Below are 26,859 nucleotides of genomic sequence, written 5' to 3' on the forward strand. Positions count from 1 at the left end.
TCGTTCTGTTTGGGAGTGGAACAGGGAGAGAAGATGCTAGTTGTGGTACGAAGTACCCTCCGCCACGCACCGTATGGTGGATTGCGGAGCATGTATGTAGATGTACTGCATACTGCAATGCGATTGATATCGAGAATTGTCGCGTAAATGGTATGATATTCCGGCAAAATATGTGAAAATACACGAAATTCTGGAAATTTTTATACGCTACTCGATGATTTCTATATAAAGGTGTCTCAAATATCATCGCTTTTTGGCGAGTAAAATCGGACGTGTGAGCCGATATCGCTAAATTAATTCGTGATTGACGATGCATTTCTCATCGATGGAACTCAGAAAGTAAATATTCTTGTAATCCCCGAGTCCGGAGATGGTCGCAACTCGTTGCAGAAACCACGGCAGCAAGCAGGCCCGGCCGGAAACGGTGCTGTTAGCGGACGCCTTCGTGCTGGAGGAACCACGCCAACCTTTGTACACGTTTGGTGAGGGACCGCGGTCCGCGGAGGGCGCCAGTCCATCGCATGCAGAATGCAGTTGCATAGTGACCGTTGGCCGTGGTGGATAATCGACCGACGTCACTGGCGATATCTAGCACTGCGACTATACACAGCGCATGCGCTTCTGTGTTTGGGACCTGCGTATCTTCGTGGTATATGTACAGGGTGTTTCAAAAATGACCGGTATATTTGAAACGTCAATAAAAACTAAACGAGCAGCGATAGAAATACACCGTTTGTTGCAATATGCTTGGGACAACAGTACATTTTCAGGCGGACAAACTTTCGAAATTACAGTAGTTACAATTGTCAACAACAGATGGCGCTGCGGTCTGGGAAACTCTATAGTACGATATTTTCCACATATCCACCATGCGTAGCAATAATATGGCGTAGTCTCTGAATGAAATTACCCTAAACCTTTGACAACGTGTCTGGCGGAATGGCTTCACATCCAGATGAGATGTACTGCTTCAGCTGTTCAATTGTTTCTGGATTCTGGCGGTACACCTGGTCTTTCAAGTGTCCCCACAGAAAGAAGTCACAGGGGTTCATGTCTGGCGAATAGGGAGGCCAATCCACGCCGCCTCTTGTATGCTTCGGATAGCCCAAAGCAATCACACGATCATCGAAATATTCATTCAGGAAATTAAAGACGTCGGCCGTGCGATGTGGCCGGGCACCATTTTGCATAAACCACGAGGTGTTCGCAGTGTCGTCTAAGGCAGTTTGTACCGCCACAAATTCACGAAGAATGTCCAGATAGCGTGATGCAGTAATCGTTTCGGATCTGAAAAATGGGCCAATGATTGCTTTGGAAGAAATGGCGGCCCAGACCAGTACTTTTTGAGGATGCAGGGACGATGGGACTGCAACATGGGGCTTTTCGGTTCCCCATGTGCGCCAGTTCTGTTTATTGACGAAGCCGTCCAGGTAAAAATAAGCTTCGTCAGTAAACCAAATGTTGCCCACATGCATATCGCCGTCATCAATCCTGTGCACTATATCGTTAGCGAATGTCTCTCGTGCAGCAATGGTAGCGACGCTGAGGGGTTGTGGCGTTTGAATTTTGTATGGATAGAGGTGTAAACTCTGGCGCATGAGACGATACGTGGACGTTGGCGTCATTTGGACCGCAGCTGCAACACGGCGAACGGAAACCCGAGGCCGCTGTCGGATCACCTGCTGCACTAGCTGCGCGTTGCCCTCTGTGGTTGCCGTACGCGGTCGCCCTACCTTTCCAGCACGTTCATCCGTCACGTTCCCAGTCCGTTGAAATTTTTCAAACAGATCCTTTATTGTATCGCTTTTCGGTCCTTTGGTTACATTAAACCTCCGTTGAAAACTTCGTCTTGTTGCAACAACACTGTGTTCTAGGCGGTGGAATTCCAACACCAGAAAAATCCTCTGTTCTAAGGAATAAACCATGTTGTCTACAGCACACTTGCACGTTGTGAACAGCACACTCTTACAGCAGAAAGACGACGTACAGAATGGCGCACCCACAGACTGCGTTGTCTTCTAGATCTTTCACATCACTTGCAGCGCCATCTGTTGTTGAAAATTGTAACTACTGTAATTTCGGAAGTTTGTCCGCCTGAAAATGTACTGTTGTCCCAAGCATATTGCAACAAACGGTGTATTTCTATCGCTGCTCGTTTAGTTTTTATTGCCGTTTCAAATATACCGGTCATTTTTGAAACACCCTGTAGGAGTGGCTGGCGGTCGATAGCTACATGAATTGTGTTTACTTCGGCGACAGAGTGATATGGCATGGTGGAGCAATCATTTGTGGTGATACATCCTGGTTGCAGATCGGTTTCGAGCCGAAAAAATTCAACCTTTTCTCCACAGTAGCAGAGCAACGTAATTGACCAAGTGTCTTTGGCAATGGCTTCCGTATTTCACGACCTGTAGACCTCTTTGGCAGGGCCTAACTGTCAGTGCAATATGGCTGTTGTATGTTTCTTTCGATCTGTTCGAAAATAGTTTTCCACTGAAATTCTCGTAATTTGTTCGTGGTTTCTCCCGCACTAGCAGCAACATTTTGGCTGGTAAATTCAGTAAGAACCAACCAGGAAGCTCTATTGGCTCTGAGCACTATGGGACTTAAGCACTATGGGACTTAACATCTGAGGTCATCAGTCCCCTAGAACTTAGAACTACATTAAACCTAACTAATCTAAGAACATCACACACATCCATGCCCGAGGCAGGATTCGAACCTGCGACTGTAGCAGTCGCGCGGTTCCAGACTGAAGCACCTAGAACTGCTCGGCCACTCCGGCCGACGAAGCTCTATTCACAGCAAGTTCTATGACGTCAGAAAGTCACATGATGTCTTCATGTTCAGAGACAAGTCCGAGCAGACCAGCTTCCCCTAGTTCGGACAAGTGGAATGCTTTCACCCACCCCTCATTGTGGCTCCAGGCCAGCAGTTTTAAGACAATGAAAATTCCAGCCTTTTTTTCTGTAGGACAGTGCTTCGAATTCTAGGAGGACGGTAGAGCACTTGCCCACGAAAGGCAAAGGTCCCGAGTTCGAGTCTCAGGTCGGCACTCAGTTTTAATCTGCCATCGAATCTGCTGTGTGTGTGTCTGTATTTTTTATCAGCATCTGGTGTGGATTTCGAAATACGTCATGAAATTTTAGATATTGTTCTGATTTTCCCGTATGTGCTTAGACACCAGTGGGAGCGTCCCGTTGCAGAACTGTGTTCAGAAAAGTGAGGAAAATAAAGAAACAAGTGCATTAACGTCCCTGACTCCGGTGGCAAATATAAATTAAGCCCAATCAGCGTATCAGAAAACTGATGAACACGACAGTAGCAGGTATGTGAAGAGCGATTTTTTTAGCATCACTACAATCCTAGTTTCTCCGTAATTTCTTAATGTATATCGGCTTATGGGATTGGTTTCGTTATCGTTTTAGATTGAGTCTTTTGCCCAGCAATTCTGGAGCAGAGAGATTTTTTTCGACTTGTAAGTGAATGGAGCATCCTGTGTGAGTTACTATTTATTTTGAGTCCGGCTGTTATTTGGTTCTATCGGTATTGTGATTTTTTTTCAGCAGGAGAGCACCTGTTGCGTGATATTATCAATTTTGAGCCGTACTGCGGTTTTAGTTACTCGCTGTGTAGCACCATGCTTATAGATGTGTAATTCGGAGACCTTCTTACTTGAGTTTCCGACCAAAAATAAATAATGTACACCAACGTAACCACCGTCATTGGCAGCTGGACAAAGATTGACCGTTTCCCACCATTTCCAGGGGAGTGTTGGTGTTGGGGGAGGGGGGGGTGACGTCATACGATTGGGGGCAGGAGTGGGCAGGCCGACAGCTGCAGTGTGATCTAGCTCGGTCGGTCACTACACGTCGAAGTGAACACAAGCGCTTCTGAGTTAGGTTACTGGAGGTAATCCAACTAAATTATAAATACAGAAATAAATTAACTACCCTGCCTTCCTCCCAAGCACAGAATTGCCGTTTCCCATCAAAAAAAAGGTACACTAACCTAACCTTCCTCTCCAGCAGCCAGACAGAGACTGTCGGTTTCACCAAGGGTGATGTGACAGGATTTGGGAGGGCGGCAAGGAGGAGGAGGAAATTAGGTTAGTGGAAGTAACCAATCTGCCCTATTTTCAGCAAAGGTTTCCCGCCATTTTCAGGGGTGGAGGGCGTTGATGTCGTAGGGGACAGGGACAACAAAAGACGCCATCGGGCGGATGAGGAAAATTAATTGATCAATTAATTAATTAATTCGATAACAATTTTACATCAAAAGTGCAGAGCGGACAGTCGCGAGTCAGAAGACCGGCCTCCGCCCTCCGCCCTCCGCCCTCCACTCGTGTACTTGGCGTCGCATCGTCTGCTTCTAGCGAGTCCACACCAGCGCGTCTTCAGTGAACTTTCTAGTGGGACAAGAACTGTGTACGACTGAGCGTTAACTTGTGGAACAGTAGTTGAACTTCAGGATCTGCTGCCTGAGCCGACTTCTACAAAGCTCCGCGGGACTGCTACGGTCGCAGGTTCGAATCCTGCCACGGGCATGGATGTGTGTGATGTCCTTAGGTTAGTTAGGTTTAATTAGTTCTAAGTTCTAGGGGATTGATGACCACAGATGTTAAGTCCCATAGTGCTCAGAGCCATTTGAACCATTTTTTGTACAAAGCTGAGTATTCGTAAATAGTCGGGTGTGTTTTGTCGTCAATCGTTATCAGTATTTAAGCTTTCTCCTCTCATGTTCCTGTCAGCGCAGTATAGACAGTTGAGCGTAGCGACAAGTAAAATCTCCTTTTGTGGTTTTTTCAAAAGTACGATACAACACAGCTGACGGTTCTCCGTATTCACAACTGCGAATATATTTAATATATGTGCAGTTCATTCCGTGTGCGTGCGGCAACAGCATTTCCAGAGCAAAGTAACGCATGCGCAGGGCCTGAGTTTTCTGGCAGACGGACAGTCCTAGCAGGAGGTGTTGTGTTGGCAGAAGAACCAACACCGTATTACGAGAGGAGGCCGAAATGTACGCGTTTAGCTCACGCAGGCTGGCGTGAGGAGGGAAGGATTATACTGACGTGAGATCTGGAACATGACAAGGAATTAGAATTCAGAAAGCGGACGAATTTAGGTGATGAACGTCGCTCTTGACGCTACATGAGTCAGAATAGTATCTGTTCAGAAGACATAGTAACTGAACATGGCGCCTTGCTAGGTCGTAGCAAGTGACGTAGCTGAAGGCTATGTTAAACTGTCGTCTCTGCAAATGAGGGCGTATGTAGTCAGTGAACCATCGCTAGCAAAGTCGGCTGTACAACTGGGGCGAGTGCTAGGAAGTCTCTCTAGACCTGCCGTGTGGCGGCGCTCGGTCTGCAATCACTGATAGTGGCGACACGCGGGTCCGACGTATACTAACGGACCGCGGCCGATTTAAAGGCTACCACCTAGCAAGTGTGGTGTCTGGCGGTGACACCACAGGAGGCACTTTTCTCTGTCCTGTCGTCTAAGACCCACTGTCAGTAAAGGCTTTTATGGCGATTAAGTCTGCAAGAATCATTGCCTGCATTGCAGCGTACTTGGGTGTTTATTCTGTGGTCGTCTATTACAATTTTTTCAAGATGATTGGACGAGAATGCTTCGTCGTGTACTTCAAACAAAGATGGCACGATCTCATTTGCATTTCAACCGTAAACTCTGCTACATTTCATTATGGTGCCTGGAAACTTATTTCTACAGCGGTATTCTTAAGTAGATCGGCAATATTTTGAGACAATGCGCCGAAATATGTAATATATTTCCCAATCTTTCTCCATAGTTCTTAGATTGGTCCGGTGAACATCACGTTAGTTATGTTGTCGTTCACTGCATTTGTTTCGACACTGTTGAATACCTGGTACCTGCTTCTGATTTCTGGTAGTATATATAGGCCCTACAGTGTTTGTGTCGTGGACATAACGTGACATATTCTCTTATATTTTAAGCGTTTTGTTAATGTGTATAGTGATGTCAGTGCAGTCTTTCCTTTCGCCGGATTTAATACCGCGCTCTTGGTATTCACTGAGCATTTCAAAGTTTAAAACGTTAAAGATTGGGCATCTACAATATATAAACGACTAGTGATTGACGATAATAATTGCATACGTTAAGCCTATGATCAGTATCTCACAGTATCTCTCACATCAGTATCTGTGAAAAGTGACGAAAAGGTAAAAATTATCGCAAATTCACATGTGACAGACACAGTTTCTAGTACTGAGATTTTCTTAGAGTTTACTAGAACAAGACGAGAATAAGTAGTGACAATACAATCAAAGAAATTTAATCTCAACACTTATATACATTAAATATTACGATAATTGTATCATGTAAATCTTCAGAAAAGGATTTGATCAACGAATTTGAAACAAAAGAACTCTCATTTCTGTTGACTCTCAGTTGGTAGTGAAAGACTCTGTGCATCGTTAAGCAAGTCTCTACACTCCCTTCTTGTGACGCAACAGCCCTCTTCTTCACAGTGAGCTAACAGAGCGAGCTACTCAGAACAGCAACGAGATTGACAACGGTGGTGACACGAAGCGCATTTCCCTCGGTGATGGCTGCCAGTGCGTGACTGGCAGGGTTCAGTCGTCCGCTGGAGCTTCCTCCCTGGCGAGCTTCCGCAGATCTCGCCTCGACACCTTCCCTGTCGCAGTCTTCGGCAGGACATTCAAGAAGCGGACGCCACCTCGCAGTCGCTTGAAGTCTGCCACCTCACCTGGAAGGCAGCACAGTCGAGTGACAATGTGATTTGGACACAGCAACCACGGTACGGTGAGTGCATAAGTTTATTAAAGCATCTGTGAAAGGCTTCAGGTAAATTATACATAAATTCCTCCAAAGACAGGATACATATCCACATCAAGTGGTATTATACAGGATTAACAAGATAAGTACATTGATGTGCAACTGTTAATAGTATAGCTTTACACTACTTGACCCATTTTCTTTACATTGGGAATTCTGTAACATAGGTATCATTGACCTGATGATTTCATCGTTATCAGTGACTTTATCACTCTTACCAGTGATGTTATCATCCTTATCAGGGGGAAGTCACGTCTCCCGTTTACCTCCAGCCAATAGTAAATGGTTCAAATGGCTCTGAGCACTATGGGACTCAACATCTTTGGTCATCAGTCCCCTAGAACTTAGAACTACTTAAACCTAACTAACCTAAGGACATCACACACATCCATGCCCGAGGCAGGATTCGAATCTGCGACCGTAGCAGTCGCGCGGTTCCGGACTGAGCGCCTAGAACCGCGAGCCAATAGTAACGTAGTATTAAAACTCCAAGAGGACGGGGACACCCCTATTGCGTTAATACGAAATTGAAAACCCCTCCTCCTATCTCCACCAATCATAACGCAGTATTAAATCTCCAAATTATGGAAATAGACTAGCTGTGTGTTTATAGCCCACGCCCCGTCCTTTCTGTCTCCAACTAGAGTCTTATATACAGTTGATATGTGAAAAGGATATACAATTACATTATTACCGACGTACGCATCAGATCACGCCCCTTCCTCTCCTTATCTCCAGCCAGACAAGATGATGAAAACAGACCAAGTGTATGCGTCATATACCACTTCCCTCTAATCTCTCCAAACAATCAATGTGTAGTATTTAAATGATATGCCACGTATCAAGTAAAAAAGTAACGCAGCCTTCTCTTAAAAGTCAACAGTATTCATTATTTCCTTGAAAGTCAAAGACATGTATTATTTTCAACATAATAATGGTCTCATTTTACATTATTTACGTAATATTACAGCGATGTTGTGGTTCAAAAATGGCTCTGAGCAGTATGGGACTTAACATCTATGGTCATCAGTCCCCTAGAACTTAGAAGTACTTAAACCTAACTAACCTAATGACATCACACAACACCCAGTCATTACGAGGCAGAGAAAATCCCTGACCCCGCCGGGAATCGAGCCCAGGAACCCGGCGCGGGAGGCGAGAACGCTACCGCACGACCACGAGTTGCGGACGATGTTATTGTGGAACTTATGCATATATATATATATATATATATATATATATATATATATATATATATATATATATATATGGCGTAGTAATAAGAATGGCTCCAATGTCAAGAACTCTGAACGCTTAAATACTTAAACATCTTTCCTTTATGAGTTCGACTGAGTCGTTCCACAGTTGGAGTGGTCATTAACCTTATGCTTTTCCATCAGCTTCTTGAATTGGTTATTATAAAATCCCCTACCTAAGTCAGTTTGTAAATAATTTGGAATCCTATTAGTCTTTCTGTAAATCTTCCTAAACCCACCTACAGCATCAGCGCCAGTTTTAGTCTTTCAAGTGGCAACACACCCATATTTGAAGCACACATTAGTTACTGTTAATAAATAGTTATAGCCTAAATTATATTTGGAATATGGAATAAAATTGGCTCGGTGAAGTTCATCAATTCCTTTTGTGATAACTACTCTCCTCGGATAAACTTTGCGTAGCTTTCACGCTGATTACTATGTCAGTCAGTAACAAGAACAAACTCTGTAGTGAAAATAAGGTACCAAAAACAAATTATTTTTTTGTATACCATGTTGTAGAGAGCTAACAATCAAAAAACAAACAGAAAATTGTGCTGTTTAAGACTTTCCCGACGTAGTAACTGCTTCATTGGTTCACGGGCGTCGTGTCAGATAATGTTGTGGAAGTTGCCCGATATTTTGTAAAGTGTACACATTGCCGGCGATGGTCGAGGCATGACAGAATCTCTGACCAGAGAGTAGTTTATCGTTAGCTGTTGCTAGTCTGCGCTTGACCGCGCGAGTCGACGGTAGTAGAGTCGACGGTAGTAGTAGCGAGTCAGTAGTAGTCGTCAGTCCGTGCTAGTCTGCGTCAGTCGGTAGTAGTCGGGGAGTCGGCATGCGTCGGCTGTGTGCTCTGTTCGCGACTCTGGTCAGGACTCTGGAGGATGAGCATTGTTGTAGAAGGTAAAGAAGCAGCCTTGCGCATATTAAATAATGTACGTTAATTGTAATATAATTTGTTTCAAAAAATTCCCCAATAATAATTTTTATAATATAAACCAACTCTTTTAAAGAAAAGCATTCATTTCAATTTAAAGAATTTCCAATGCATTATCATTGCATCCAAAAATAAAAAAAATATATGCCAGCATTGCACGAAGCTGTGTCGAAAAATGAGTAATTAAGAAGGGATATAATTGCAGTTTTATTGAGGTAAGAATTTTTTGCTCTTTTATTCAGAACACAGGGCCGAAGGTCAGCGCTGCTGTCCTCATAAAATTTACCAGGTTACAGAACCTTTTTTTATTAATTTTGGTGTTTAGCAATTTTTCGATTTCGAACTTGACATTAAATGAGAAAAGAATTTTGTGGGAATATTAAGTGTGAATGCATTCTTTGCATAGAGACTATAAGTCGGAGCCAATTTTGTTCAGAGGTTACATTTAATTCATTTAAATAATATTTTTTGTGGCGAGGTTACGCTTGGTTCCATTTCCATTTCCATTTAACGATATTTTGTGGGGAGTTTACATTTGGCTCGCATTTTCATTTTTATTAATAATCTCTGCGGGGAGGTTACAATTTCGACGAGACAGCTGCTCGTCATCTTCAGGTGCTTACTGACGTGTTGCTGCAATGGCTCGCCAGTGTATACGCTGACTCGCTACGCCAAGGCCTGAGGCTATAACTCCATCGTAGACGAATCATAGAGCACGGTGGCATTCAGTGCCCCCTCCCGTACAAACGGGCCACTGGCTTCCCGTTCGCAACTCGGGAAAAGCGCGGCCGCAAATAGCTGGCGGGGTTAGGAGTGCGGACTTTGCGTCTCCGTCTGTGTTGACTCGGATATGTTCGTCTGCGGCCGACGATACTTAGTACCGCCAGTGCCGGTTCCCATGCTTAACTGAGGTGAAATCCCGGGTTTCTATTGATCAGGTCGTTACTTACACGAATTTCGATTGCTTATTTAATGATGGAGTCCCAGTACGTGGAATCGGACGAAAGGATCTTTGTCTCTCCATATTTCATGCTGTGTCCCGCGTCAAAACAATGTTCAGCCACAGCAGACTTCTCTGGCTGACCCAGTCTGGTGTGACGTCTACGTTCAGCGCATCTATCCTTCACAGTGCGACACGTCTGGCCAATGTATGACTTCCCACACTGACATGGGATCTTATATATCGCTGGTCTCCTTAGACCTAGGTCGTCTTTAACGGAACCCAGTGAACTTGGTGAATGTCGGTATAGTTTGCTGGTCCCGATACTTTAGTAAAAACGGGAGAGAGCACAACAGTCTGTTTCTCATCTTGCGGAGTTTATCGAACTCAAGTACTCTGAGATGTCGGGACCAGCAATCTATACCGACATTCGCCAAGTTCACTCATTACATAGACTCTGCGATCGCCAAGAGGGTCAAACAAGGAGCCAGCATGGCGCTGGTGAGCGAAAGAATCCGTTATAACTGGCGAGAATTAGACAGAGTCTACACGAGCTTGCTTTCATTATATCTGAATATGTCGTCACGTGTGTCAGCGGATTCCTGGGAGTGGGTGGGCGGTGCTACGTGGTCGCTTTTGGACTGGACGCGGCACCATGCCGTGGCGCGTTAAACTTCCAAGTTCCATCGCCTTACACGCCAGTCATCGCAAGAACATAAACCATGTAGACGCACTCTGTTTAATTTCACAGATAAACAACTGAGTGGCGCTGCGGTATCTACATCTACATCTACATCCATACTCCGCAAGCCACCTGACGGTGTGTGGCGGAGGGTACCTTGAGTACCTCTGTCGGTTCTCCCTTCTATTCCAGTCTCGTATTGTTCGTGGAAAGAAGGATTGTCGGTATGCCTCTGTGTGGGCTCTAATCTCTCTGATTTTATCCTCATGGTCTCTTCGCGAGATATACGTAGGAGGGAGCAATATACTGCTTGACTCTTCGGTGACGGTATGTTCTCGAAACTTTGACAAAAGTCCGTACCGAGCTACTGATCGTCTCTCCTGCAGAGTCTTCCACTGGAGTTTATCTATCATCTCCGTAACGCTTTCGCGATTACTAAATGATCCTGTAACGAAGCGCGCTGCTCTCCGTTGGATCTTCTCTATATCTTCTATCAACCCTATCTGGTACGGATCCCACACTGCTGAGCAGTATTCAAGCAGTGGGTGAACAAGCGTACTGTAACCTACTTCCTTTGTTTTCAGATTGCATTTCCTTAGGATTCTTCCAATGAATCTCAGTCTGGCATCTGCTTTACCGACGATCAACATTATATGATCATTCCATTTTAAATCACTCCTAATGCGTACTCCCAGATAATTTATGGTATTAACTGCTTCCAGTTGCTGACCTGCTATTTTGTAGCTAAATGATAAAGGATCTATCTTTCTGTGTATTCGCAGCGCATTACACTTGTCTACATTGAGATTCAATTGCCATTCCCTGCACCATGCGTCAATTCGCTGCAGATCCTCCTGCATTTCAGTACAATTTTCCATTGTTACAACCTCTCGATACACCACAGCATCATCTGCAAAAAGCCTCAGTGAACTTCCGATGTCATCCACCAGGTCATTTATGTATATTGTGAATAGCAACGGTCCTATGACGCTCCCCTGCGGCACACCTGAAATCACTCTTACTTCGGAAGACTTCTCTCCATTGAGAAAAGAGTAAATTTTGTGCCCGATCCAAAGATCTTGCCTATTAAGGATTTTATCAGTGCCGTTGAGCAAGGTGTCTTGAAACTTCCGAGTGAGACTACTGACGAAATAAGGCGAGAGGCTTGCAGGGCCGTAACCTAGATGCCTGCACCGAAGCAGAACATCAACACTGAAGAAAGGAAAGCTCTCCTTTCCTTAAGGGAAGACACAGAAACAGTGATTTTCTGTGCTGACAAGGGAAACGCTACCGTTCTTTTGCCTGCAACATCTTATTTTGGCAAGATGACGGATTTACTGCAGCATTCAGCGTATCGCCGTCTCCAGAAGGATCCTACTGACGCAGTAAAGCGGAAGTCATCCGCGCTCCTCAAATCCAGCCAGTTTCCCGAACATCTTAGAAAGAACTTAAGAGTTCAAGCGCCAGTTCCACCGCGACTTTATGGGCTGCCTAAAATCCAGAAGGAAGGGGTTCCTCTTCGACCCTTTATGAGCAATGTAGCAGCCATATTACCTGGCAAAACATCTGGCTTCTCTTCTATGCCCACTGCTAAGAAAATTTGGACATCACATTGGAAACTCAGAAGATTTTATACAATGACTGAGGACCTTGCGTCTCGAACCAGCTGACATATTAGTGAGTTTCGATGTGGTTTCACTTGTTTTGAGTAGCCCTTTGTTTCGCATATTAGCTAACCTTTTCATGCAAGTCTTCGAGGAAAATGCACTTCAGTCAGCGCTGTTGAAACCATAATGTTTCTGGAGATATGTGGACGACACCTTTGTAGTTTGACCGCGCGGAACAACAACGCTTCCTGCGTTTCTGGAACATGTTAACTCCCTCCATCCTACCATTTGCTTCAGCATGGATGTGGAGAAAAATGATGGCCTCCCTTTTTTTGATGTCTTGGTCCACAGAAAAGATGTTGGTTCCTTGGGTCACAGTGTGTTTCGCAAACCGACTCACACTGACCTATGTCTGCTTGCTACGAGCTGCCATCACCAATATCAACGCAGTGGCGTGTTGCGGACTCTCGTTCGTAGGACTAGAATTATCTATGATGCAAGGAGCTTATCAGCAGAGCTTAACCATCTTCGCTCTATGTTTGTACAAAACGGTACTCTGATAAACAGATCCGTAATGCATTTAAACTTGCACGCACTGAAGCCAGAAGAAGCAGAGAACGTGCCTCCTCTTCCGCCCTCCAGCGCGAGTGCAAACCATGCTGGTTTCGGTTAAAGACCATCTAGGTGTAAGAAGATCAGCGATATATAAGATTCCATGCCAGTGTGGGAAGTCATACATTGGCCAGACATGTCGTACTGTGAAGGATAGATGCGCTGAACATAGACGTCACACCAGACTGGGTCAGCCAGAAAAGTCTGCTGTGGCTGAACATTGTTTTGACGCGGGACACAGCATGAACTATGGAGAGACAAAGATCCTTTCGTCCGATTCCACGTACTGGAACTCCATCATTAAAGAAGCAGTCGAAATTCGTGTAAGTAACGACCTGATCAATAGAAACACGGGATTTCACCTCAAATAAGCATGGGAACCGGCACTGGCGGTACTAAGTATCGTCGGCCGCAGACGAACATTGTTTTCACACGGGACACAGCATGAACTATGGAGAGACAAAGATCCTTTCATCCGCCTCCACGTACTGGGACTCCATCATTACAGAAGCAGTCGAAATTCGTGTAAGTAGCGACCTGATAAATATAGACACGGGGTTTCAACTCAACCAAGCGTGGGAACCGGCACTGGCGGTCTTACGCATCGTCGGCTGCAGAAGAACGAATCAGAGTCAACACAGACGGAGAATCAAAGTCCGCACGCTTAAACTTGGCGTCAACACTCTGCCAGCTATTTGCGACCGCGCTTTCCCCGCGTCGCGAACGGGAAGCCAGTGGCCCGTTTGTACGGCACGGCGCACTCGATGCCGCCGTGCTCTATGATTCAACTACGATGACGTTACAGCCTCAAGCCTTGGCGCCTGTGCTTTTCTAGCGAGTCAGCGTATACATTGGCGAGCCATTGAAGCAACACGTCAGTCAGCACCTGAAGATGACGAGCAGCTGCCTCGTCGGAATATTGGGCAGAATCCACAACATTATCCGACGCGACGGCCGTGAACTAATGACGCAAACAAAAAATTGTTCTAAAAAAAATTGTTATAAAAATATTACATTTCTTTTACTCCCGACATCAGGATATAATTGTTTTTACTATACGTTTATTTCACTGTTCAGAACAGATTACATTTTTACACTAATTCAACAACAAGGTCCATTTCGTTCATTAACGCCATATGGGAAATGTCGCATGTGACAATCAGACCACTACTGTTCCAATAATTTCCCATTTAAGTCTCCAGTCACTGGTTCATGTTTGTCCACAGGAATTTTTGAGGGACAGTTTTTGTCTTCAGTACCATCTACATCATGTTCCAGTATGTTGTTGTTGTTGTTGTTGTTGTGGTCTTCAGTCCTGATACTGGTTTGATGCAGCTCTCCATGCTACTCTATCCTGTGCAAGCTTCTTCATCTCCCAGTATCTACTGCAACCTACATCCTTCTGAATCTGCTTAGTGTATTCATCTCTTGGTCTCCCTCTACGATTTTTACCCTCCACACTGCCCTCCAATGCTAAATTTGTGATCCCTTGATGCCTCAAAACATGTCCTACCAACCGATCCCTTCTTCTAGTCAAGTTGTGCCACAAACTTCTCTTCTCCCCAATCCTATTCAATACCTCCTCATTAGTTACGTGATCTACCCACCTTATCTTCAGAATTCTTCTGTAGCACCACATTTCGAAAGCTTCTATTCTCTTCTTGTCCAAACTAGTTATCGTTCATGTTTCACTTCCATACATGGCTACACTCCATACAAATACTTTCAGAAACGACTTCCTGACACTTAAATCTATACTCGATGTTAACAAATACCTCTTCTTGAGAAACGCTTTCCTTGCCATTGCCAGTCTACATTTTATATCCTCTCTACTTCGACCATCATCGGTTATTTTACTCCCTAAATAGCAAAATTCCTTTACTACTTTAAGTGTCTCATTTCCTAATCTAATTCCCTCAGCATCACCCGACTTAATTCGACTACATTCCATTATCCTCGTTTTGCTTTTGTTGATGTTCATCTTATATCCTCCTTTCAAGACACTGTTCATTCCGTTCAACTGCTCTTCCAAGTCCTTTGCTGTCTCTGACAGAATTACAATGTCATCGGCGAACCTCAAAGTTTTTACTTCTTCTCCATGAATTTTAATACCTACACCGAATTTTTCTTTTGTTTCCTTTACTGCTTGCTCAATATACAGATTGAATAACATCGGGGAGAGGCTACAACCCTGTCTTACTCCTTTCCCAACCACTGCTTCCCTTTCATGCCCCTCGACTCTTATAACTGCCATCTGGTTTCTGTACAAATTGTAAATAGCCTTTCGCTCCCTGTATTTTACCCCTGCCACCTTCAGAATTTGAAAGAGAGTATTCCAATCAACATTGTCAAAAGCTTTCTCTAAGTCTACAAATGCTAGAAACGTAGGTTTGCCTTTTCTTAATCTTTCTTCTAAGATAAGTCGTAAGGTCAGTATTGCCTCACGTGTTCCAACATTTCTACGGAATCCAAACTGATCTTCCCCGAGGTCGGCTTCTACTAGTTTTTCCATTCGTCTGTAAAGAATTCGCGTTAGTATTTTGCAGCTGTGACTTATTAAACTGATAGTTCGGTAATTTTCACATCTGTCAACACCTGCTTTATTTGAGATTGGAATTATTATATTCTTCTTGAAGTCTGAGGGTATTTCGCCTGTCTCATACATCGTGCTCACCAGATGGTAGAGTTTTGTCATGACTGGCTCTCCCGAGGCCATCAGTAGTTCAAATGGAATGTTGTCTACTCCCGGGGCCTTGTTTCGACTCAGGTCTTTCAGTGCTCTGTCAAACTCTTCACGCAGTATCTTATCTCCCATTTCTTCTTCATCTATATCCTCTTCCATTTCCATAATATTGTCCTCAAGTACATCGCCCTTGTATAAACCCTCTATATACTCCTTCCACCTTTCTGCTTTCTCTTCTTTGCTTAGAACTGGGTTGCCATCTGAGCTCTTGATATTCATACAAGTGGTTCTCTTCTCTCCAAAGGTCTCTTTAATTTTCCTGTAGGCAGTATCTATCTTACCCCTAGTGAGACAAGCCTCTACATCCTTACAATTTTCCTCTAGCCATCCCTGCTTAGCCATTTTGCACTTCCTGTCGATATCATTTTTGAGACGTCTGTATTCCTTTTTGCCTGCTTCATTTACTGCATTTTTGTATTTTCTCCTTTCATCAATTAAATTCAATATTTCTTCTGTTACCCAAGGATTTCTATTAGCCCTCGTCTTTTTACCTACTTGATCTTCTGCTGCTTTCACTACTTCATCCCTCAGAGCTACCCATTCTTCTTCTACTGTATTTCTTTCCCCCATTCCTGTCAATTGTTCCCTTGTGCTCTCCCTGAAACTCTCTACAACCTCTGGTTCTTTCAGTTTATCCAGGTCCCATCTCCTTAAATTCCCACCTTTTTGCAGTTTCTTCAGTTTCAATCTGCAGTTCATAACCAATAGATTGTGGTCAGAATCCACATCTGCCCCAGGAAATGTCTTACAATTTAAAACCTGGTTCCTAAATCTCTGTCTTACCATTATATAATCTATCTGATACCTACTAGTATCTCCAGGATTCTTCCAGGTATACAACCTTCTTTTATGATTCTTGAACCAAGTGTTGGCTATGATTAAGTGTTCCAGTAATAAGTCTTTTATCCGACTCACTTTCTCCGACTCCTTTACTTAGACACACGCCTCGGGTGGAATAACTGCGCGTATACTATTCAGTTCAGTGTGCGTGAGCGTAATAGCTGAGGCCAATACTGTGTTAGAAGTGAGTTTTCATCAGCCATTTTACAGAAGCTGCATCCAACTTGGACGGCCGGAGTGGCCCTGCGGTTCTAGGCGCTGCAGTCTGGAACCGAGCGACCGCTATAGTCGCAGGTTCGAATCCTGCTTCGGGCATGGATGTGTGTTATGTCCTTAGGTTAGTTAGGTTTAATTAGGCGACTGATGACCTAAGAAGTTAAGTCGGATAGTGCTCAAAGCCATACATCCAACTTTTTGCATGGCGTTGTTCACTGTAGAAGGAAATGACCAGAAACAGTGAGGCTACTATGAGCGCCACACAGCAATCGAAGTCTTTCGAACAAATCGTTTGCCTATTGTGTGGAATCCTTGGCGGAAGTACAAGTACATGATTCTACAGGGTGTTTCAAAAATGACCGGTATATTTGAAACGGCAATAAAAACTAAACGAGCACCGGTAGAAATACACCGTTTGTTGCAATATGCTTGGGACAACAGTACATTTTCAGGCGGACAAACTTTCGAAATTACAGTAGTTACAATTTTCAACAACAAATGGCGCTGCAAGTGATGTGAAAGATCTAGAAGACAACGCAGTCTGTGGGTGCGCCATTCTGTACGTCGTCTTTCTGCTGTAAGCGTGTGCTGTTCACAACGTGCAAGTGTGCTGTAGACAACATGGTTTATTCCTTAGAACAGAGGATTTTTCTGGTGTTGGAATTCCACCGCCTAGAACACAGTGTTGTTGCAACAAGACGAAGTTTTCAACGGAGGTTTAATGTAACCAAAGTACCGAAAAGCGATACAATAAAGGATCTGTTTGAAAAATTTCAACGGACTGGGAACGTGACGGATGAACGTGCTGGAAAGGCAGGGCGACCGCGTACGGCAACCACAGAGGGGAACGCGCAGCTAGTGCAGCAGGTGATCTGACAGCGGCCTCGGGTTTCCGTTCGCCGTGTTGCAGCTGCGGTCCAAATGACGCCAACGTCCACGTATCGTCTCATGTGCCAGAGTTTACACCTCTATCCATACAAAATTCAAACGCGGCAACCCCTCAGCGCCGCTACCATTGCTGCACGAGAGACATTCGCTAACGATATAGTGCACAGGATTGATGACGGCGATATGCATGTGGGCAGCATTTGCTTTAGTGACGAAGCTTATTTTTACCTGGGCGGCTTCGTCAATAAACAGAACTGGAGCATATGGGGAACCGAAAAGCCCCATGTTGCAGTCCCATCGTCCCTGCATCCTCAAAAAGTACTGGTCTGGACCGCCATTTCTTCCAAAGGAATCATTGGCCCATTTTTCAGATCCGAAACGATTACTGCATCACGCTATCTGGACATTCTTCGTGAATTTGTGGCGGTACAAACTGCCTTAGACGACACTGCGAACACCTCGTGGTTTATGCAAGATGGTGCCCGGCCACATCGCACGGCCGACGTCTTTAATTTCCTGAATGAATATTTCGATGATCGTGTGATTGCTTTGGGCTATCCGAAACATACAGGAGGCGGCGTGGATTGGCCTCCCTATTCGCCAGACATGAACCCCTGTGACTTCTTTCTGTGGGGACACTTGAAAGACCAGGTGTACCGCCAGAATCCAGAAACAATTGAACAGCTGAAGCAGTTCATCTCATCTGCATGTGAAGCCATTCCGCCAGACACGTTGTCAAAGGTTTAGGGTAATTTCATTCAGAGACTACGCCATATTATTGCTACGCATGGTGGATATGTGGAAAATATCGTACTATAGAGTTTCCCAGACCGCAGCGCCATCTGTTGTTGAAAATTGTAACTACTGTAAATTCGAAAGTTTGTCTGCCTGAAAATGTACTGTTGTCCCAAGCATATTGCAACAAACGGTGTATTTCTATCGCTGCTCGTTTAGTTTTTATTGCCGTTTCAAATATACCGGTCATTTTTGAAACACCCTGTAGAAAAAAAAAAAAAAGAAAACACAGCAGTGAGCAATCTCGCACAAAACAACACTCCCTTTGTAAACAGAAGAAAAATGTTTTCCCTCCCTTACTTGAAGTAAGATGTCTCTCTCCTGTGCACTCAGCCGCTAAATGCATCCACATTCGAGTTATGTCTTATTAGCATATTCAACAGCAATAAAAGAGGTCTTTGGAAAAAATACATAATAAAGACCAGCATTGTGGAAATCAAACTCTCTTCCTAAGCATAAGAGAAGTGTTTTTGTCCCCGTACCAGCACACGGCGATACTCAACAGAATACTGACCAGTTGTGACTTTCAAGACTACTTCCACACTCTAAAGATACAAGATGGCAGCACCTATAATGTTGTGATGATGACGTCACTTCGGGTCGATAAACTTGCGAGACTCTTTTTCAACACGTCAGTACAGCATTAAATCTGCGAGATCTAAGCCCACCACGTTGCCCACTTGGTTGAAGGCGTCATATCTATGACAGATTCCTGAATAACCAGACAGTATGCTGTCGTATTTTCATGAAAGATTAGTCATAAAAAGTAGTCATTGAAATCTTCATGAAATATTTGCAGGTCTGGTATAAAGTATTTATGAAATCAGAAGAAGATGACGAACATGATGTGAAAGATGATGATGGAGATGAACAGAGTCATCAGGGAAAATAACAACACAATTTTTAATAAGCCAGTAGACAAAATAAGTGATATTGTATACAGCATCAGATTTGAGCCAACAGTAAGGCCCAGCGCACACTGCACGCAGCAGAGGCAGAGCTGAGGCAGAGCCGCTTTTGTAGAGCACGCTTTCCAATGGGGCACCGCATACTGCACGCAGCCGAGGCGCTGGGCAGGATTAGCTGGGTCAGCCCTCTGTCCCTCTGTCCGAGCCGCACAGTTTTCCTCTGCCTGCGGCCCGAGGGGCCCGTTATCTCCGATCCCATCTCTGTCAGCGGTTCGCACCACCACAGAGGTGGTCTGTGGCACCGCGCTGCGCTCGGCCAGTAGTGACTTTCCAGCAGCAGTGTGTGCGTCTGCGACAGTACCTCACTTTCGTTCTTGTACGAAGTTTTTTAGTTATGGAACACCTCATTCAGATAGTTCAGGACAACCCAGTGCTGTACGACACCAGTCATCCGGATTACATGCGGAGTAAATTGAAGTACGAAATATGGAAGAAGCTTGCAGAGGAATTACATTACAGCAATTGTAAGTATTATTTATTAATTGATTTATTTATTTTATATGCATTTTCACAATATACATGTAATATTAATGACATAAGTCGTTCTCTTTAGTATTGTCCTCTTTTTATAGCTGCATACTGCCATTGAACAGAACCTTCTGGTGAATTAAAACACTCATTAAATTTTTCTCTCGTAAGAAACGCTTCACTCGTGTTTCTGCACCTACTTGGAGCAGGCGACAGAAGCTGGTTGGTACTCAGTGGTCCCATGTCGTCCTCCTAGGCGAGATCATTTGACGTAATGTTATCAGTCCTCAAGTAATTATGAAGTACACATGTAGCTGTCACAATTCTATCTACAGTCCCTAGTTTACACTCAAAACGCCGTTTAAACACACGAAATCGGGAACTCGAGATACCAAATGCACACTCTACAGTTTGACGAGCACGAGACAGTCTGTAATTATAAACTTTATATTTGTCATTGCCAGTAACTCTGCATTTGGGGTACGGTCGCATTAAGTTTTTAATAATGGAAATGCCTCATCACCTACGAAAACGTAAGAGGCTCTATTTTGTTGTCCAGGAAGCGATTTATCTCCTGGGATTTTTAAAGTTCCGTCAGTCAGTTTTCTTCCTAATACTGAATTAGAAAAAATATTTCCATCACTAAATCTGCCCATTGAACCGACGTCTATAGAGGTAAATCTGTAATGAGCATCGACAGTAGCCATTAATACTACAGAGCAATGCTGTTTGTAATTGAAAAATGAGGAACCAGATAACTGAGGTTTTCGCAAAATGATATGTTTCCCATCAACAGCTCCAAGACAATTGTAAAACTGCCATTTCCTCTCAAAGTCAGAAGCAATATTTTCCCACATAACTGTTGTTGGCTCAGGTAGATAAATGGGTTGTAGATGCTTCCATATCGCTCCACACACATCATAAACTATCTTCGACACTGTCCTTTGACCCATGCGGTAGCTTAGAGCGATGGTTTTAAACATGTCCCCCGTCGTTAAATACCTAAAATGAAAAAAGACAACAATCCGTTTATGTTGCATCAGCAGAGTGGACAGAAAGTTACTAAGTGTTTCGACATTTATGGTACGTGTACACAAAATCACAGATTGTTTCTGTCACTATTAGGGGAATGGGGCAAAACTATTCGAAAATGTAACTGTTCACCTTTCTTATGTTACTTTATACGGAAATATATGAAAAACTAAATTCAGGAATTCCTTGTTGCAGGGGAAACAGCGAAAGAAAATTGGAGAAAACTTAGGGATTGTCATCGAGATGCCCTCCGTAGACAGAAAAAGAAGAGTGGGCAAGCAGCGACCTCAGTCCGCCCATGGCTGTACCAAAATCAGATGGAATTTTTAGTTCCATATATGGCCAACAGAGGTACTGTAACAAATATAATGGAAGAGGTAAATGCTACAACGAGCGTTGCAAATGATGGTGGAGGAGATGACATAACAGACACACAGAGGAACGAAACACAAGACGACTTGGGGACGCCATTGTCAAAAAAGAAGAAGAAAGCAGATGTCAGTAAAATCATTCTTGAAAGTATTAACAGCTACGAGGAGAGAGCTAAGAAAAGAGACATTTTACGCGAAAGATCACTGCATCAAGAAAATGACGCCTTACACCAATTTTTCATGTCGATGTACCTATCGACAAAAGAGATGCCAAAGGCGTACCAAGTGTTGGTAAAGAAAAAAGTGTTTCAGATAGTATCTGAAACGGAGGAGGAAATTTTGACTAAATCAGTGGCTCCACATCATTCATCAATACCATCATGCAGCACAGAAAATAGTTCGTCTACCACGTCAATATCTGACTCTCCTGGTATAGAGTTTGAACCTTCAGCACCACATTTACTATAAACAGTGTTATCATGTTCATTATTTTAACAAATTTACAGATGGAAATTGTTTCTCTGAACTTTAATAAATATTGAGAGAAAAAATACTTTATTTCAATTGCATACCTCAAACATACAGCTAATTTTTCTTCTGTAGGTATGGGCTCCCGCATGTGACTTGGTTTTCCTCTTATGTCTTGCTCTATCAGTGTATGAACCTCTTCAAACTGCCGTCTGTTCAGTCGGAAGCTTTCCCTGAATACGTGATCAGGAACTTCCGTAGACAACGCATATTCGCCATGTGTTCTTCGCTTTTGCATGTACTTGCTTTTCCATAGAGATCTTTCTCTGTTCTTGTATGCACTGTACAATAAAATAACACTCCTGAGTTCCGAATCAGAATCGGAATCTAAGTCTAACTGCATAGACAGACCTGCGGTGGACATTGCTGGGCGTTCTGTGTTTCGCGAGCGCTGGGCCACCACTGAGCTCTGCCGTGCCTCTGCTGCGTGCAGTGTGCGCTGACCGACAAAACCCATGTTGCTCTGCTGCGCCTCTGCTCTGCCTCTGCTGCGTGCAGTGTGCGGCGGGCCTAAACCTTTGGATGACTGGTAATTCGCATGTGACTGTCAAAGGAGATGATTTAATAATTCACACCGAGAGGATGATGCGACCTATTGTTTACAGTGAGACATCCCAAAACGAGTTTCACAGCATGAGATCTTGAAAATCATAGTAAAATCTCAAGGCCGTCAATACCCGTAAGTAGTGCTACCTCTCTCGCAAAGTTTAAAACTCAACTGAGGCACATTCAAGACGTTAAGCGTGCATTAAATAAAACTGGTCGATCAATAATGGGAGTTGACAACATACATATCTGTATGAGAGAGAACGGAATTGCACTTGAAATGAGCGATTGTGAGAGGATTTCCAGCGAGTCACCAGCGTATTTCGATTTTCTTCACTGTAATAGTGCGAATGAATTGGTGGATCGATTTAAGTTATTGCTAGCTGGCAGCGGGCAATAAATTAGACGATAGTGAGATGATATCTATTGAAGGAGAACTTCGCAAAGTGTTGATTATTGCCTAAAAGTTTACAGTGTCTGACGAAACTACTAGAGTGATAAGATAGATTCGTAAAAAGGCCAACTAATTATTGATTTTTGGATTTAACAGCATGCACTGCATTGCGGGTTACTGCGGAGTAACAAAAAATATATATTTACACCAGTACTACTGAGCACACTGTAGGTGACACTTTGCAAGGTAGCAGATGTGCAGATGAGAGGTGTCATCCACAAGACAAACTTTGAACAGTGTATATGAATGATTTTCGAACTGTTTTATTGACATCTAAATATAATACACTTTATACACAAATACAGTAAGATAAGGCCAAGTTATAAATATTTTTGGCAACTGTGCGTAAATAGCTGCAGTACCTCTCTGATAGCTGAGAACTTGCTGTTCTCTCTCTGAACAACTCTATAGAACGTCTGAGACAGCCACACAGACATTACAAACCAATGAAAGCTAAGATCTCTATAACACCTGTTTCTGTAGTATCCCTTTCCATCGAAAAGTTACCAGAACTTCACTAACGTAAATATTAGTAGATGTTGCAATAAAGAATACCATATTGTGACCCAAAAACAACATTGTAACATTTGTTTATGTCTGTGTTATATGAGATTGATTTTTGCCTCCAGGTAAGTGCACAACAATATTACAGGATCTTGTTCTAACATTGGAATTATCTTTTCTTGTCCACCATTTAGCTATTCCATCTTTCCCTAAAAGAAATACGTCCTCTTGAATTATTTCTGCCTGTGATTCATATTCATCTTTTTCTGACACTTATTGTTCTGTTACTAAATAAGCACCACCTTCATGTTCACAACCCTCACTCAGCTCATACAGCCATTCCAGCCATACATCACTGTCTCTGCTAAACTTTGACCCACGTTTTCACCTTTGACGTTTATTCCACAGAGAATATTTACTTTTAGTGGGAAGTTATTTTAGGTAAAAAGTAAATTTACTGTAATTAGTTTCGATAAGCCTAAAATTACGCAAACGGAAGTTGGATTCAATCTAGGAAAAATAGTAAAGTCAGATAATTTGTTTCAGAATTATGGCAATGGAGCTCACGCAGATGAGTGGTCTCCTCATAGCTGTGGTAATGTTTCATAAACAACGCAACCCTGCGTAACGGAAACCCAATGGTGGTTGAAGCTAACGGATAAAGAGTTAACTGAAAGTTACTGAAAAAGGTGCGAACTCAGTCCAGCCATTCAGACAAAATGGAGCCTGAAAATCATCTAGACGACGAGTGATATCTTCACGAGCAATGAAGGATTAATCATTTTGTGCAGAATTCTGTCTCTATAATACAAATAAAAATAGACTTCGTTTCCCATAGTTATCCTTAGCTGACTGCGATAAACCTTTGCAAGTTTCATCATGCTTTCTTGTGTCTCTTAAAAGTCTTTCTTAGGTTTATCTGTTTCTTCATGCTTGGTGTTTGTGGGAAATGGATGTTTCCAGGAATGTTATTGGGGTACATGAGATCTGAAATTCCTGTTCAATCAGAAGGGAGGCAGACTATAAAAGCTGTAAAATTGTCTTAGAAGTTATCAGTTGACGCTTATCCTTTATAGAGTCAAAATCACAGTCACTGTCTTTGAAAAAAAAAGAACGTAAATAGAAGAAGAATATAATAAGAATCTATACCTACGTAGTGTGATTCTTCAGTTTCTCCCGGCGTATTTCTTGCTCGGACAGTCCACGGTGTACTGCCGGTCCATAGTGTCCAACGGTCACAATATTTTGGCGATCAGACATATCGAAATATTGTGTCCGTTGGACACTATGGACCGGCAGTACACCTGTGGACTATTCGAGAACACATACGTATTTTACTTATCAATTACTGGTATAATATGTGAAATCAGGGATTTCATGTTACAGCACTTGAAGAGTCTTGGGAGTGCATTAAATGCAGTAAGACCGTCAACGTAACACAAAGCGCAGCACCATTGGATAGCGAACTCTGTTAACTCAACAGAGGTAAAGTGTGCATAATATATTTTGGATGATAAAATAACACACACACAGTCGATTTTGATAATACTGATGCATGACTGTGTACACAAAAATGTTAGTTACTATTCACAAAGAAGCATGTAATGAAAGAATAAGAGATGTTGATATACTAAGTCTCTAAGAAAGAGTGTTGTGACTCCTTGTTTTATTTACAAGAGTGTTCAGTTCTCACATATAAAATCACTGTTGATCCAAATGCATTTACAGAAGATAATGAGCGAATAATGCAACTGCTTCTGAACGAGTGCTTTACCGATTCCAGACACTGATGTTTTTGAAGTGTGCAGTAATGAGGAGTGTAACCACTACACAGAACTGTTTCTGTTCCAGTACAAGAAGCTGGGGCAGTTGTTATGTTGAAGATGTATTATTCATAATGCACACAGTTTACCTGCTTGATGCTGTTCAGTGCTGTGGCGATTTCACCAAGGCAGATTCAGAAGTGGACCCGCGTTTGTTTAATGGAGCCGTTTCATATATCTACTCATATTGCAGGAAACTACTGTTTGCAATACGAGACAGTGTAAACAGTGTGGGGAAAGATGTAGTTTTTGCATAAAATTAGCTTATTTCTACTGCACGTGACGTTATAAGTTGTAAAAGTTCCTGTGGACATTTTTATAAAATAAAATCATTACTTTTTATACATGAAGAGCATAAAAAAATGAATTATGTATTTTGTAAGATAAAGGATTTCGTGTTGTTTAATACTGTTAATCGACCAGTGTGATACTATGAATAGTCTACATTTTATAACACGTTTTAGATTAAGCATGCAGGGAACGAACGTGCTAAAAGTGCACAAAATGTTCAAAGAAAAATTCTAGATTATTGACATCTCATATGAGACCTATGGAACAGTATTGAGCACCAAATTCAATACAGCTTTTGTGTATCCAAGGAGTGATACATGCTGAACCTGTGGTAAGTACACCACTGAAATAACAGTGCCAAATGCAAAATTATCTGAAGTAACCTAACCGTTTTGATGTTGTGCTCGTCCGCCAAGATATGATACAAAATTGGGTGTCATTTTTGGAGAAGAAATATTAGAGGAAATGTTCATTCCTAACAAGGCCAATCAAAGAGGTAATCATCACAAAGAAACAGCCCCACCTCATTTAACATCAAGAAATTTATAATGCAGCTTCGATTTAATTGGTGATGAGAGATTCACAGCAGTTTCACGAGCAGTGATCTATAGATTGCTTGTCACTTGCTTAAAGAAGTAAAATATAAAGTATAATGAAATCTTATTCTAGAATAATTTTATACAATCTAATAATAAAAAATAGTAGTAATAATAATGATAATATTAATTTCTTTTTACAGGTCCTCTGGCAATATAAAAAAAAGGTATCACAATGGCCACGTTTTGAAGGGTTATTGCAGACAAAGAGCTAGGATGTTTTACAGAAACCTTTCGCACTGGGCTGAGAAGTGCATTTGGGATGAAGTGATGGTACATATGTTACATTGTATTCTTTATTATATTATATAGTGATGTTGAGGGTATTAGATTAGGAAATGAGACACTTAAAGTAGTAAAGGAGTTTTGCTATTTGGGGAACAAAATAACTGATGATGGTCGAAGTAGAGAAGATGGCAAGGCAACCTACATCCTTCTGAATCTGCTTAGTGTATTCATCTCTTGGTCTCCCCCTGCGATTTTTACTCTCCACGCTGCCCTCCAATACTAAATTGGTGATCCCTTGATGCCTCGGAACATGTCCTACCAACCGATCCCTTCTTCTGGTCAAGTTGTGCCACAAACTTCTTAAAATCCATCGACGCTTGCTAAAGGTGTATGGAGACGATACAACAGACGTGGGCAATGTGAGGCGATGGGTACGGCATTTTCAAGGTCGTGAAAAGGATGTGCATGACAAGCCACGGCCCTGTTTGGAGTTGTGCCATGGCTGGGAAGCATGGCGTGCTGTCTAATGAATTGCAGTTCTGTACTTCCACGGATCGCCATTGTCAGCGAATATGGCGGGGCTTGGGTTCAAATGGCTCTGAGCAGTATGGGACTTAACTTCTGAGGTCATCAGTCCCCTAGAACTTAGAACTACTTAAACCTAACTAACCTAAGGACATCACACACAT

The 26,859-nt window shown here is 42.9% G+C and overlaps 1 protein-coding gene across 1 annotated transcript in view; it reads right to left on the reverse strand.

Annotated features, from left to right (window-relative positions):
• Window positions 1-6,299: 6,299 nt before the first annotated feature.
• The window catches only part of LOC126094427 (uncharacterized), a 304,150-nt gene continuing 283,590 nt past the window's right edge, over window positions 6,300-26,859 (reverse strand). The window contains exon 8 of the mRNA XM_049908795.1: window positions 6,300-6,750. Coding sequence (XP_049764752.1) covers window positions 6,617-6,750 — 134 coding nt within the window. The 3' untranslated portion in view covers window positions 6,300-6,616. The remainder of the gene's footprint in view (window positions 6,751-26,859) is intronic.

The sequence above is a fragment of the Schistocerca cancellata genome, chromosome 8 (assembly GCF_023864275.1).
Source record: "Schistocerca cancellata isolate TAMUIC-IGC-003103 chromosome 8, iqSchCanc2.1, whole genome shotgun sequence".
NCBI lineage: Eukaryota > Metazoa > Arthropoda > Insecta > Orthoptera > Acrididae > Schistocerca > Schistocerca cancellata.